Here is a 14,819-nt window from a genome sequence, read left to right as displayed (position 1 = left end):
TCACCATAAATTGCTTTTTTTTTTTTAAGTTAATCTAGATCTTCATCTTCGATATTCTTTGGTCTCATCATTTCTTTCATCAAATCAAAATCAAATTTGAAATTATATATAGTAACATGTATGTTAGTTTATCTCTTAACCATTTCATCTTTCAAATTTTTTATGCCAAAGTCAGAAGTGATTAGAAATGAAAATTTATTATAATTTGAAACAGTAGGAGAAATTTTTGTAGATTAGCTTAAATGATTGCCAAAATCAATCATCCTTTTTCTCTCCAATATTCCCAATTTTGACAAATTTCTTTCTTGGCTTTTTGCAAGCTAAAATATTGAAATTTCATTTTCTTTTAGCTAAAACAATCATTTCATTTTTATGATTCAGTTAAATTAAGAGTTCTGAAGAAGCTCTTAGTCACAAACTGAGACAAACCTAGCAATCTTTTCAGGATTCATCTCGATGGCATCTGAGAGAGTACAACCAAAGCAGATCTATTGTATTCCGAAAAGTTATTTCCTTTTCAAATTTCAATATTTTTGTTAATAAATGTCTTTTTTTCTCTAATGCAATATTTTGCAAATTTATTGTATTATCTATTCGTTCTACTTTTTTTTGGACTATTTTATAAATTTAAAAGCAATTAATGGATGTTATGTGTGCCATTTAAGCACATAATATTAAATTATTTTCAAAACAAATATTATACAGTTTATACTATATAATCCATTTATTTTTGAATTTTGTTAATTGTTATTAACATATAATTTCGTAAATTTTAGTTTCATTCAACTATAAATAATTGCTAAAGTATGTTTATACTTGAAAAATTTGCAGTAACAAATTGAATGACTTCTACTGTAACAAAATTGATCAATAAATGTAGACTTAAAAGTACTTTCAAGAGATTTCAAGCGAATTAATTGCTTTCTTTTGAAAAAAAAAACTTTCTTTTGTTTAGATAGGCCAAGTAAGTAAGACAGAACTAGGACATTTTCAAAATATTATATTACAAATATACTAAAAACTTAGCTTAATGCTTTATCAATAAAGAATGAAAAGTAATTCTTGCTTTTCTATTATTTTGTATTTCTTTTTTTCTCTTTTTTTTTGTGAACATTTTGCTAAACATTGATTCTGTCATTTTTATAAACTCTTATTAAGAGTTGAAAAGTGCTTAAATTTGTGTTACTAAAGTGTTCCAAACGTTTAAAAGTACATGGAAGACGTTTAATTTGGTTGAATCATTCAATAAAGGTATTTGAAATTCACTAAACCAAATTGAAGCTATAAAATAATCTTCAACAACAACAAAAAAAAAAAAAAAACTTCAGATCTTAAAAAAAATTTCCACGAAAATTTCTTAATATTAAAAAAGGAATCCACTAAATCATTTGAAATTCAAAACGAAAATTTTCACCCAATTTAATTTTCAATTTCGTTTAACAACTATCAAGTTCCGTCTTTGCTTTAAAAACTGCTGCTATTATATTTAAAAGACCCATCAAGTACTTGAAATTGTATGATAGAATGTTGAGCAATATTTATGCATCTAAAAAAAAAAATAAAAATTGAAGGGTACGATTTACAAGAATAAATAATACATGCTTCTTAAATATTTGCTAGTTCGTTTTTTTTTAAAAAAAAAAAAAAAGTAGATTTTAAATATGCAGATTTTATATTTTTCAATTAGTTTTTGAAGTAAACAACTGAAAATTTCATCAACTTCTTATAGAAAAAAAATATTTTCATATGCATAATTTTATGCTTTATTATTTTTCAATTTAAAAGTTCATCATTTCTAACGAAAATTATGTTTGAAAATGATTTGAAGAGGGACTGACTGATGCACGCTTTAATTTAAAGGCTATAAGATGAAAATTTTCATCAGTTTGGCACCCAATTTAAAATGAAATTAAATGTGGGGGCGAGATATGTCCAATGAAACCAGAGAATCTACTTATGTCAAATTGAATTCAATCGAAGCTACTTAAACTGAATTAGTTATATCGAATTTCCATCGATACTGAAATACTGAAAAAAAAAAAAAAAAACAATTCAGAAAGTTGGCAAATGGTCATTGTTGGCCTAATGAGTCGAATTAATTAAATTAAATTGATACTGTCAAATGTGCTAGTGTCATACAAATTGATAGCCTCAAATGTGATATAAGATTTGAAACTGAAGGAAAGTTTGCGATTATTATTACTATTACTTATGCAAAATCATTATTAATTATGATCTTGACACAGCAGCTGCTATCATCATTATCACTATCAATAATTTGTGATATAACATTCATGAAATTGATTGTTTAACTATAAAGTGGACAAATTAATTGAAAAGATAAACTATTATTTTAATAGATTTGAAGACTGAAGCAATAAGCATTATCACCATAAAGTGCTTATCATAAAATTAATTATCACAAAGTGCTGCTCAATAATGAGTGTAATTTATTTTTGGAAAATATGCAAATGACATAACATAAAAATTGGAACTTATTGCCATCACTGCTACTAAATCAGTACTTTTATCAATTGTTAGATTGGATAACAGTGCCAAATTCTTCTTAGAAATAAACGTTAAAAATTAAATCAACCAATTTTTGTTGAATCAAAAAATAATAAAAGGTGCTCTAATATGATCTATGTTGGTTGATTTTAGGTTTCCAAATGGTATTTTTAAAAAGATGTCGAAAATTTGCACTAGAAATTTGGTAAAAAGAATATTGTATCTGTAAGATTTATTATGATAATATTGTAAATCGTTGCTTACTTTATCAAAATTAAATTTTCATTTTTGAATGTTTCTTTTTTTTTTTTTTTGTAAAGTATTATTAGCAAAAAAAATTTACTTCGATTTTTTAATTGTATCAGATATAAGTGAAAAAAAAAGAAAAAAATCCAGTGATGATCTATGATTAGTAAATCATAGAGCATTTCAACTGGCAATTATTACATAATCAAAATTAGTAGTGCAAGCAAAATGTAATGTATCATTAAAATTTCAAGTAAATTGGCACTTTTACGAATCATTAAAATGTGAAAGAGATTTACTTACAGTGATTAAATTTAATAGGTCTCATTTATTTTACTTTACTTGGACGTTTGTTTAGGAAAAAAAAAATTGAGAATATTTATTATTTCTTTAAATTATATGCTTTAAACTTCAAGGGATATTTTTTTTAAAAAAAAGAAAAAAAAATTAAATCAAAAATATTTTTTCATAATTAATACAGTAAAAATATATGCTCAGATTGAATCTGAAAATAAAAAAAAAAGGGAATTGAAATGAAAATTACAGTTGGGGCAAAAATATTATTACTTAAGTACTGCTAACTTACTTATTTGTGTACTGTATGCTTACATACTGTATAAACAGTGATTTAATGTATCATATTACTGTATATCACATTACTGTATATTACAGTAATATATTATTCATAAATTGTGGCGCATCAAAATTTGCGTTCATCAAAGTTTTTACAAGAGAAAATTTCACAACTTCAATATCTTAAAGTTAAAAGTTTGAAAGTTAAAATTTAACAAATCATTTATTTTAGAGCAAATTAAAGTTATTTCTTGAAATGAAAAATTTTGCTAAGACATAGAGTTTTACATTTTTAATATTTCAATTTATTCTTATCACATAAATTCGGCTTAATAATTAATAAACACTAAAAAAAAAGATAGCCAAAATAAGTAAATGAGAAAAAGAGCTAAGAAATGATCTACAGAATAAACAAAGTATTATGCTCTATGTTATCTTTTTATTTATTTATTTATTTTCATTCTTATACATATCACAATTTATTTGTCTCAAAAATAAAATGAAAAGAGGTGAAAAATTATTGAGAAAAGAAAAGGAAAGTCAAAAAGAACAAAATCTAAAATTCATTTCTTCAAATTAATTTAGACAAGATTTGTTACAGTATGGTTCCTCATAAGAACTAATTTATCTTTTTTTGCCTTTTCATACAATCAACTTTTTTCTCTATCAACTAAATTAGAATAGATTTTTCATTTCAAAAAAAAAAAAAAAAAGATTAAACTAAATAAGATTGTTCTTTATCGATCATAGATTTTGATTACAAAAAAAAAAAAAAAAAAGAAAACATTGAAATTTGAATATGATTTCATTTACTTTTTCTTATTTAACAGCAATCTATGAAATTTGTTCCATTTTGAAATTATAAAAAACTTTTAATTACTAGTATTTATAATGTGAATACATATCAAATCTATTATTTTTGTAAACATTATGTGCTTTTTTTTTTCGAAATTCAATATTGATGTATAAAATTAGTAAGATTAATTATGCAATATTTAATCAAAAAAAAAAGATTAACATGAAAAATATATTATTGACTGCAATAGCATATTTTATAAAATCTTTCAAATTTAACTACTTCAAGGCTGACTTGTTGTATCCTTTTTGCAAGAAGCATTTTAAAAAAAGTTTCTGATTATAATAATAACATTTCAGATATAAGTAAATTTAATGGACCACCAATAATGATAGCTAATAGTTCAAGAAAATGTTAGAAAAAATAATCACCAATCATTTACAAATATGTTTTTGCATAGCTCTCTCTCTCTCTCTCTCTCTCTCTGCAAGTTAAAAAAAAACAAAAAAACATGAAAATCGAATTCTCCAGGAATCCTTAAAATTTAATTTTAGAGCTTTTAAAATGTTAAAATTTTCCATACGGACAAGTTTAATAATTATAAAAACAAACAAAAAAACATGAAAATCGAATTCTCCAGGAATCCTTAAAATTTAATTTTAGAGCTTTTAAAATGTTAAAATTTTCCATACGGACAAGTTTAATAATTATAAAAACAAGCAAAATAAATAAATGTTTGCAAATTGAAATGGAAACAAAAAATTGAGATTATTATGATTTTTAAATTTGACACTCATTTCTTCTTTCAATCACCAAATTGATTTACTCATTGATCCTTTCAGTAGTTCCAGATTTTTTTATTGAAAAATTTAGGTTATCTATTTAGGTTAGTTAAATTTGTTACAATTCAAAAAAATAATGATTTTTTATTCGAAATTTTTGATTAAAAATTCGTATTGTCACGAATGGAATTTTATTTTTGGAATAAGAAATGACTATGTATGAAAGCGATGTCAACAAAATGAAGATGACAAATAATGGAACTAATTTGTGAGAGAAGCATATTTCGATCTTTATTCACCTCTTCATTAATGATCAGACATTTTTTTCCACATAAATAATTCCTGTTCCATTATTTTAGTAGTGACCAGAAGGATTTTTTTATCTACAACAAAATGATGATGATGATTTGATGTGTGATATAATTTGCACAACTCTATAATTTTCAATTTTTTTTCCCAAAAATTTCGGCTTAAAATATTCTAAAAAAAAAAAAAAAAAAAAAAAGAAAGAAGGAAAGCAAAGCAAAGTAAAGCAAAATCCAATTTAAACAAATTCAAAAAAAAAAAAAAAACCTTCCTAGTAAGCAACTTTTAGTCATTTGAATTGCAGCTAACTGCTTTTTCGAAAAAAAATTAATAAAACTTCAGTACAATGTAAGCAGAATAGTAAAATAAAAGATATAAATTTTAATTGTTTCACGTTAAAAATTAATTTTATTCAAAAAAGCAAATTAGTTTTAATTTTGTCACTGCACTCACTGTTGACTTTCTGCGACCAGAAAAAGCATCTGTAAAGTCAATAACACTGTGCACCTAGATGAACTGTAATATGTTAGTTTTCTCCAATTCATAACTTATTTTAGATTTATTTTTATTCACTTTCAACAAATTTTATTCATTTGATATTTGAATAGATCAGCTGAAAATTTTAAAATTTCAAAGCATTTTTTGATATGTCACAATATTTGGGAATAATGAATAAGTGAAAGATATGCTAGATTTAAAGTATAACTTAGAATCACACCATATCAATACTATGAATCATGAATTTTCAAAGGTAATAACTAGTTTAGTTTAATTTAATGCATAAATTGTTGGTCGTGACTTAGACGTCGCATAAGTCTTTGTATTTGTAATACTGAAAACATCATATATAATAATATGTCGATTCTAATTAAATGTAATGACGATCATTTCGAACAATTTCTTATGGTTTAGAATTATTTTGAAATTATAAAATTAATGATGCTGCATATTCTAGTATTTTGTAAATAAAAGGAAAATTTTCATCAAATAAGAAATGTCAGGAAATTTTTGCAATATTTCTTGTCGAATACAGTTAGGCACATCTGTCTTGTAATTCAGTTTAACATTACTAGTTGTCAAAATATACACATTTATTCCTTTTAAATGATTAAATTTTATAAAAACTATCAAATTTATGATGTAATATACATGTTTGTGTATAGCTACCGTTTTCAAAAAAAAAAAAAGTAAATTTTGTTTAAATTTGTTCAATAAATGTGATAAAGAATCAAACAAACTGACATAAAATTTGAAAAATGAATAAAAAAGTTTAAAGATCAAAAACAAAAAGGAAAAGGTACAAATATTTTACAAACAATTAGTGTAAAGTGATATAATAATAAATGAAAAGTGTATGTGCATGAAAAGGTGTATATATGCAATAAGCAACTGATAAAATTATCTCATCAAATTTACGAGGAAAAAAGAAATCGTTTTCCTTTAATAAATTTGAAATTTGATGAATTTTTGCAAAAAAAGTTCCACAGAATTGATCACATTCTGTTTTGCACTCAATTATTGGTTGAATTTCCAAAAAAAAAAAAAAAAAAACAAAAAAAGGGAAAAAAAAAGCAATTCCAAACAGTCTAACAGTTTGTCGTCGTTAGCAGCTGCAAATAGCAAAAAAAAAAAAAAAAAGAGAAATTTCATTCACAACAAAAAAGAAAAATGAAATTTCTAAAAATTAATAATGAAGTGACGAATACGACAATTAGGGAGTTCATATTAAAATCAATTTGCTCGGCAAATAAGAAGTTTATAAACAAACAAAAAAAAAAAAAAAAAAACAAACAAACAAAATTTTTTTTTTCTGCACGCAACAAATGCATTACACAAATATAAGCATCTTTTACAAAACATGCCAATGCAAAATTTTTGAAGAAGCAGAAGAAAAAAAAATTGCTATATTAAAAGAGACTCAAAAAAAAAAAAAAAATGGAAAGTAATTTGCATATGGAAGAAACAATCAAAGAAATTGTATAAGTCAAATTAGCAGGTGTAAACTGGCAATTGCATTTCTTTAACTGTTGAATACGGTGCTCGCGGTGAACTGTGTGCATAAAAATTGAAATTTGAAAAGAAAGCAAAAAGAAATAGTAGCAAGAAACTTAACTGATAATCTAAAAAGACATCAGTATTATTAATTTATGAATATTTTTTAGATCCTTAATTTCTCTACAAATATATCATAAAGAATACGAAATGAAAACTTCAGTTTGAAGAAACTTCATAACTAGGTAAACTAATCATGGAAATCTACAAATAACTTTCAATATATCTTCTCAAAGGCAATGACCACACGATGCTATCTATCTGTGTTAAACACTAAAATGGCAAAAGCCATTCGATAGGAAATTTAATTAATTTAACAGTATGGCAAATTTTTAAAATATCAATACAAGAAATTTGTATGTAAAAAAACTAGGATAGAAAAAAAAAAAAAATTACTCAAGATAAAAAAGAATAAACTTAAGCTAAAATAATGAAATATAAAATTTCATAGATATGAATAATAAGTCTGAGGTTTGTTTCTTTCTTTTCAAGGTAACATATTGAGAATGCAAAAAAAAAAGAGAAAAATGGAGGTGCATGAGTGTATGTGTGTGTGTGTGGCTTTAACTATTACCTATTTGTGAAAAGTTGTGGTGCACAGAAGGTCAAAAACTATTTTAACAATTAATTATAGAAATTAGAAAAAAAAAAAAAAAACTTTTTTTTTTTTGATTTACCAATTTTATTGCTCAGCAACCATCCCTTACTTATACATAAAAATTTTTTCTTATTTGTTCTGCAATAATATTTCTTATTAATTTTAATTTGCTTACTTACTATCCCAAAAAGTTAGATACATTGTTGGAAATATTGCAGCTGTGAAATGTACTCTCTTTTCAAATCTTTTCAAATATTTAAAATGGCAGTTTTATTGTCAAACGTAAATGTTAATGCCGATAGTGACAGCAAGCATAAAAATACAGCTGAAAGATTTCTGAGCAAAAATATCATCAGAAAGATCTTGAAAAATTAAAAATTCTCAAACTCATAACACACAAACAACTCGCCGGAACCCGTATTCAAGCAAGCAAAAGAAGAAAAAAATTAGTGAATAATCGCAATATAAGGTAACTGAGTTGAATTTTTTTTTTGTAAAGAGACCAATATACAATGTGTAAACAAAAACAAAAACAAAAAAGAAAAAAAAAAATTACAAACATACAAGTAGCATAAACAAAAATTAGAAACTCTTTAAGGAATTCAGATTTAGAAAATTCTAGAAAAATCCAAAGAAATGGACTGAGTACGATATGATCCAAATAAATTGAGACAAAATCTACAGACAGTTTGTTTGAGCATAATTTTCAAATGATGATTCTGAAGATGATGCTTAATTTATTTAATTAGGCTCATTGTCAAATTAACGGCCTTCTTCTGAATGAGGGAAATCAAAACGAACTGAATTATGATTAATTTCAGCGTAAATGTAAACTGAAATTTATATGTCTCATGCTAAACCAAAAATAAAACTTATAAAAAAAAAGGAAAAAAAAAAAACAAAAGAAAAAAAAAATTTATGCATTTTCCAAAAGTAATTCAACATATTAAATAAAAATAATCTACACAATTTTTTGTTTTCTTTCTTTCCTTTTTTTTTTTTTTTTTTTTTTTTTCATTCCATTCTACAGTTATATTTTTTATTTTAAAGAATAATAAGAATGTATCATTTCTAAAGAATGACTTTGTAAATTAAAAAATGAAATATTTTTGAGAAATAACAAATGAAAAAATATTCATACTTCCTTGCAAAATCTACAATTCTGAATATCCCATAAGCATATGCAATTTTGGAAACTACTGGAATAAAAATACTAAAACAATCATGATTCGTAATTTTCTGTGCCAATCTATTCAAAAATGTCATAAATTCCAATTAAGCAAAGAGTTAAATGTTTGTATTTTTCGTTATCCTTATCTATTTTTCACTGTTTTTTTTAAAAAAAAAAAAAAAAAAAAAAAAAAACACAAGAATCAGGGACAAAGCATAATCACAAACATATAAATAATTCAGAAGACAAAAACAAAGGAATGCACAATATTTGGTCAATTTCATCGATGTAACTTATAGCTTACAAAAAAAAAAAAAAAAAAAACCAATATAATCAAAAAAGATATCGCAGCAAAAAAAAAAAAAAAAAAAAAAACTTAATTAAACAATGTTGCTCTTATTATATACTCATTTATTGCCATTATTACTGTGTTCAGAGGATAGATAAAACAAAGAAAGAAGGAAGCAAGAAATATTCAAAAGAATGGAAAGGAAACAAAATTGAAACTTGAGATCGCATAGATCAAAAAGTATACAGTCCACTTCTAAACGGCGAGGTATCTCGAAATTGTCGGTGAATGGAAAAGAGAAACCCATTCAAGTAACCATCTACTAATAAGCGACCTCTTAATAGAAACCAAAATAATGCAAAGAAATAGCAAAACAAGGCCTATCAGATAATAATATTTTTGAAAAACCAATTTAAGACCAACTGTACTGCATCAAAAACTTTTATCTCACTGCTGCGAAATTTTAATAGAACGCTAAAGGATCAAAATTTTACTCTCACTGGAAAAATATATGAAATTAAAAAACACAATACACAAATTAACATCCATATAAACTTACTGGAATTTTTTTTTTCCGATGAAAATGGGGGTGATCCATTAAATTCTATTCAAATTAAGCATAGTGCAGCGAGCTTAATATGTATAAACATATATATTCTTTTTATCACACAAAGTAGATAAGGAAAAATATAGCAAAATTTTCAGGAAGAAAGTTATTTCCCTAACATATAAAAAGGTAATTCAGTTGAAAATATACAAATTCTTTCAAAATTCAATTTATACCCATCATGGTTTAATTTTTTCCTGAATCAACCATATCCATTGTGAATTTTCAAAACTGTCTTCCAACATTTGTATTTTAATAGCAAAACGAAGACAAAAGAATTGAGAAAAAACGAAAATTAATAATCTGAAGATGCAACTAATAATTATCAGCAACAAAAACATGACTCACCGAAACTACAGAATCATTTCGATGAGTTTCTGAGTTCGCTTGCAAAATAAAAATTTTTAAAATATGAAAATTTACAACATACTGAAAGATCGTCCAAGAGATCAAAGACCTGAGTAAGTTCGTCTACTAGTGCTCCATCCTTCTGAAACTGTTCAATAGATGAACGTCAGTTACTGAATTCTTCCTCTTTGATATTCGCCTAAGTTATAAAATACTCCGTTATTTCATAAGCTATTTAAAATGAAGATACATGAATATTGCTCAATCATTCAACACAGTAAATATTTCGTAGCAAAATAACACAAACATGCAAGAATACTTTTGGAAAAAGCTCAAAAAACTAATCATGATCATCCTCTAATTTCAATTTATCATAATATTACTGATCAATCATAAATAGCAGCGAAAATTTGGAAGGATATTTGGCTAACTAAACCTCATTCTAATAAATATGAAAATAGGGAAATATTTACCATTGACCGGTAATGTCTCCCATTCGATTTCGCGCATATTCAATTCGAATACCACCGCGATGTGAGCTTGAAATACGGCAACCCTGTAGAGCATTCATTACTAGTGTAGCTTGTCGCACATCTCGAAATTCTACGAATGCTACAGTTGTGTCATTCCTGGTATGCAACCGTAATCGTGTAAATCCGGGATAAGCACAGAAAACCTAAAGAAAAGTGAAAGATTTCATCTACTAAAATTGATTAATTACATACTCATAGCCAAGTTTAGTCGCGCTGATCTATCGAAAATACATTTTAGAGGAATGTTTGTATTTAATGTGAATTCCTTTGCATATTGATTTCAGGCTATAATGAATTTTGAATATTAAGTTTCTCTTAACTGAATAAAAGAAAAAAAAAAAACCATTATTCTTGAAAATGAATTGCCCATATTTCATTCCAGTAAAATTTTGCATTTAAAAAATTACAAAAAGAAAAAAAGAAAAACTACAGCTGCCATACTGATAGAGAAAAATTAAAAACATCAATTTTGTCCAAATTTAAGCAAAATCGAGAGAAATCCCATAACTCCCTAAAAACATATTTTTATGAATTTTGCTTTTCAGAGAGAGAGAGAGAGAGAGAGAGAGAGAGAGAGAGCTTATTGCTAAATGAGTTTTTTTTTTATAATATGCACATAACAAACTTGTCAAATTGAATAAACTATGATTAGGCTTTACTTCTTTTGGTCTCATTTCCTTCTAAAGGCTGCTCGAACCTATCATATAGAAAGAAAAAGAAAATGGAGATTCAATTTTTAGCATTTTTTTTTCTTTTTTTTTAAAAGAAGCATTTTTTTCCCTCAGTGAGCACAAGAGAAAATGAAAGGATGAAAATAGCAAAGAGTAAATCTAGAATCTTTTTTTTTTTTTCCAGGAAAAGTTATGATAAGTAGAAAATGTTTCAACCTTTTTAGTAAGTGCTTAAGTAATATGGAAGTGTGCATTTGTGAAGAATGCATGCATAATTTGCCATAAAAAGTAATTTCTCACTGCTTTCAACTATTCACGGTTTTATTTTTATGATTAGGTAGGCAGTAAGTAAATAAGTGATCTGCTAGCTGATTCGTGATGTGATGTAAGTAAAGTGATATGTTGGGATCATTCTTCCTCTATTTTCTTTCTTCTGTGATTACAAAAGTAATTTCATATTTTCACCTTAATATTTTTTGATTGTGAAGTATTATCTAGAAAGAAGTAAAATTTTTTTACCTCAAAAAAAAAGTGATATCTCACTTACGAAAACCGGAAAAAAGAAAATAAAAACATTGCACTTATTCAGTGATCATACTTGATAAAAATACAAAACTATCAAAGTATTTCTTATCTAGTTTTTTTTTTCTCTTTAATTTTCGCAGTAAAAGTTCAGTTTAAGATAAAATTAATTACGGTCTACAATTGCATTATCGTAATAGCTAATCGCTTATTTGCTTGTTTCAAAATATATGATAATTAAAATGGTTTTCTAAGTTGGAACGCTTCCAGATTTCATTAATTTTTTTTTTACGAAACTATAAATCACAACTCATCACATTTCCATGTGATCAACAACATTTTTTGAGTTAATGAATTGCTCAAGTGAAGGTGATACCAAGAATAGTCATTCGGTTGTACTCGGTGACACACACACACACACAAACACAATATATTAACGTCCGTCATATATCAAAAGCGCTTAAATGATAACAAATAGTTCAAGAGAAGAGCATTTCTACCATTGTATTTATCATTGCACTCATTATCTTTCATACTTATATGAGATTCAAAACAATAAACTGAGTTATATACTACCATACGTTCATTCGTATCGAAATAATAGCAATTCTTTTCTTAGCAATTACAACAGCAGATACGAACAATCAAAACTTGAATGTTTACTTATATATGTTATTGAGTTGAAATTTCATAGCAAGACGTAATGAAATTAAAGCAAATGAACGTATGAGGAGAAAAGATAGGTCAGTGTAGTAGTTAGTCTATCTTGATATCCTCCTCACTTGGACAGATATTTCACAAAGATTATTGAGATTAGATGGATAAGATATCAAATGTGTGATATCATCATTTTGTTATCAGTTTAGTGAAGCAAAATGATAGAGCGGAAAGTGTAAAAGAAAAAAACTCACAGCTTTCAGTTCATCTTCTGTGACTCCATCTCCCAAATTGGCTACAAACAGTGTGGAGCATGCTGGTGATACTGTTGCTGTAGCCTTTGCAGCAGCAGCAGCAGCAGCTGCAGCTGCATTTGCTGATGTTACAGCTACAGCATTTAGTTGTGCAGCGGTAACATGTTGTGTAGCAGCTGTTAATTGAGCAACTGCAGCATTTGGTTGCAAAAAAGGTGTTGAGGAAACATTGGCAGCTGCAATGGGAGGTAATGGTAAACCGGCAGCAATTGCAGCTGCAGCGGGAGGTAACAGAAATGGTGGTTGAGATGCTGCAGCAGCAGCAGCTGCGGCAGCTGCAGCAAATTGCGGTACTGAATTCAGGAGGAAATGATTTTCGTTAAGAATATGGGCAAGCTGTGAATCATTAAGACATGCCGCACTGATTAAATCCTGTCGGTGTGATGTGGGAGCAGCTATTGCTGGTGGTGGAGGAGGTGGTGCAAAAACGGACTGTGGCGGTGGTGCCGCTGATGCTGCAACAGCTGCAGCTGCAGCTTGCAGCATACCTGGAGGAAAAGCTGCCGGATTAACGGAGGTTGGCGGTGGAAGAACTGCTAATGGTGGCGAAATCTGTTTAGGCTTCGCTACTTTTGTATTACTTTTTGCTTTTTCAAGACGAATTTTATGACCAGTGATAGGATCAAAAAGTGCGCTCTGCAACGCTTTCATAGCAATCTCAGCATCTTCTGCGCTAGAAAATGTGACAAAACCAACAGGTGATGCAATACCGCCATCTTTTGATTGCGTTATTCGAAGTAGTGAATTCTCATAGCCTCGACAGGATCGGAAAAGAAGGTAAAGCTCGCGTTGTTTCGCATCCATTGGTAAACCGGAAACGAATAGAGTGCGTACTGGCTCATTTCCAGTAATATTAGGCACTGCTCGTGTAGATATCACTGAATTGGTACTACTACTTTCAATCGATTCCAATGATTCGGTGCCCGCCAATTTGCCGTTCTCCATTTTCGGAGACGGACCACCACACGGTGAATGTGATCGCTTCAGATTTATTTATTGTTTTTTTCAAACAGGTTTTCCAAAAATAAATTACAGCTGTATAACGTAGCAACTAGACAAGTATAGATGTTTGGGTGAATCTCCCTTTTCAGCAAGCCTGAAAAAAAAAGAAGAAAAAAAGAAAAAATTCTGTTAAATTATACACAAATAATTCTAAGCTAACAATAGCGAAAGAAAATGAACGAATTGAAAACTTTCTCGTTTCATAAATTAAACGACAGAACATTGAAAAAAAAAAAAAAAAAAAATTTTCAAGATAATGTAACACTATCTTACGGCAAGTTAACACACACACACACACACACTATGTATCAATTAGTCTGAAACAACAATGACAGATAGTATATACAACATATGTTATAAAAAGCTGGTTAATTTATTTTTCAATTTTTAATGCTTAAATGTGCTAAAAAGTATGAAATTAATCTTCACAGATCAAAAATCATTCCATATATTTCAGTAATTGTCACTTTCAGTAATGAAAATGAGCTAAAAATACGATCATGATACCTGAGAACTCTATTAAATCAAAACTATCATCAAGATTACAACATTTATCGAACAGTTCAGTTCAGTTCAATTCCTCACCATGACATCTAATCATGAGGCATCCAGAAAATGACTGTTAACACACTGTCAACATCCTTTTCATCTACCTATCTTATAAAACTACCGGGTGTTATACATGTATACATACACATACATACACATACACACCTTGATGTGTTGTGCATGGTAGATGCTTTCATGGTCAATTTTATACCACCCCCTCCCTCCCCACCTTCCCCTTCCTCCCTAATTGCTCAATTTCGTACATACACATACATACACACACACACACCCATAC

General features: G+C 27.3%; 2 protein-coding genes across 4 annotated transcripts; one reads left to right on the top strand and one right to left on the bottom strand.

Annotated features, from left to right (window-relative positions):
• Positions 1 to 10,402: 10,402 nt before the first annotated feature.
• On the bottom strand, positions 10,403 to 13,918 carry Bma-mec-8 (RNA binding protein, putative; the record flags this gene model as incomplete). 3 transcript variants are annotated; one of them, XM_043079641.1, is made up of 3 exons in its annotated part: positions 10,403 to 10,475; positions 10,750 to 10,952; positions 12,914 to 13,918. In XM_043079641.1, 3 exons carry the CDS (start codon positions 13,916 to 13,918, stop codon positions 10,403 to 10,405), a joined length of 1,281 nt encoding a protein of 426 aa, XP_042935575.1. The 3 variants fall into 3 exon arrangements, with proteins under 3 accessions (XP_042935575.1, XP_042935576.1, XP_042935578.1); XM_043079642.1 differs by having other exon boundaries at positions 10,403 to 10,424; XM_043079644.1 differs by lacking the exon at positions 12,914 to 13,918 and having other exon boundaries at positions 10,750 to 10,847.
• Positions 12,729 to 13,100, top strand: Bm17595 (Uncharacterized protein; the record flags this gene model as incomplete). Its single annotated transcript, XM_043079643.1, has 2 exons — positions 12,729 to 12,745; positions 12,923 to 13,100. 2 exons carry the CDS (start codon positions 12,729 to 12,731, stop codon positions 13,098 to 13,100), a joined length of 195 nt encoding a protein of 64 aa, XP_042935577.1.
• Positions 13,919 to 14,819: the final 901 nt, after the last annotated feature.

Source organism: Brugia malayi, assembly GCF_000002995.4.
Source record: "Brugia malayi strain FR3 genome assembly, contig: Bm_v4_Chr3_scaffold_001, whole genome shotgun sequence".
NCBI lineage: Eukaryota > Metazoa > Nematoda > Chromadorea > Rhabditida > Onchocercidae > Brugia > Brugia malayi.
The sequence above is the reverse complement of the archived record's forward strand: the minus strand, read 5'-3'. Positions and strand labels throughout refer to the sequence as shown.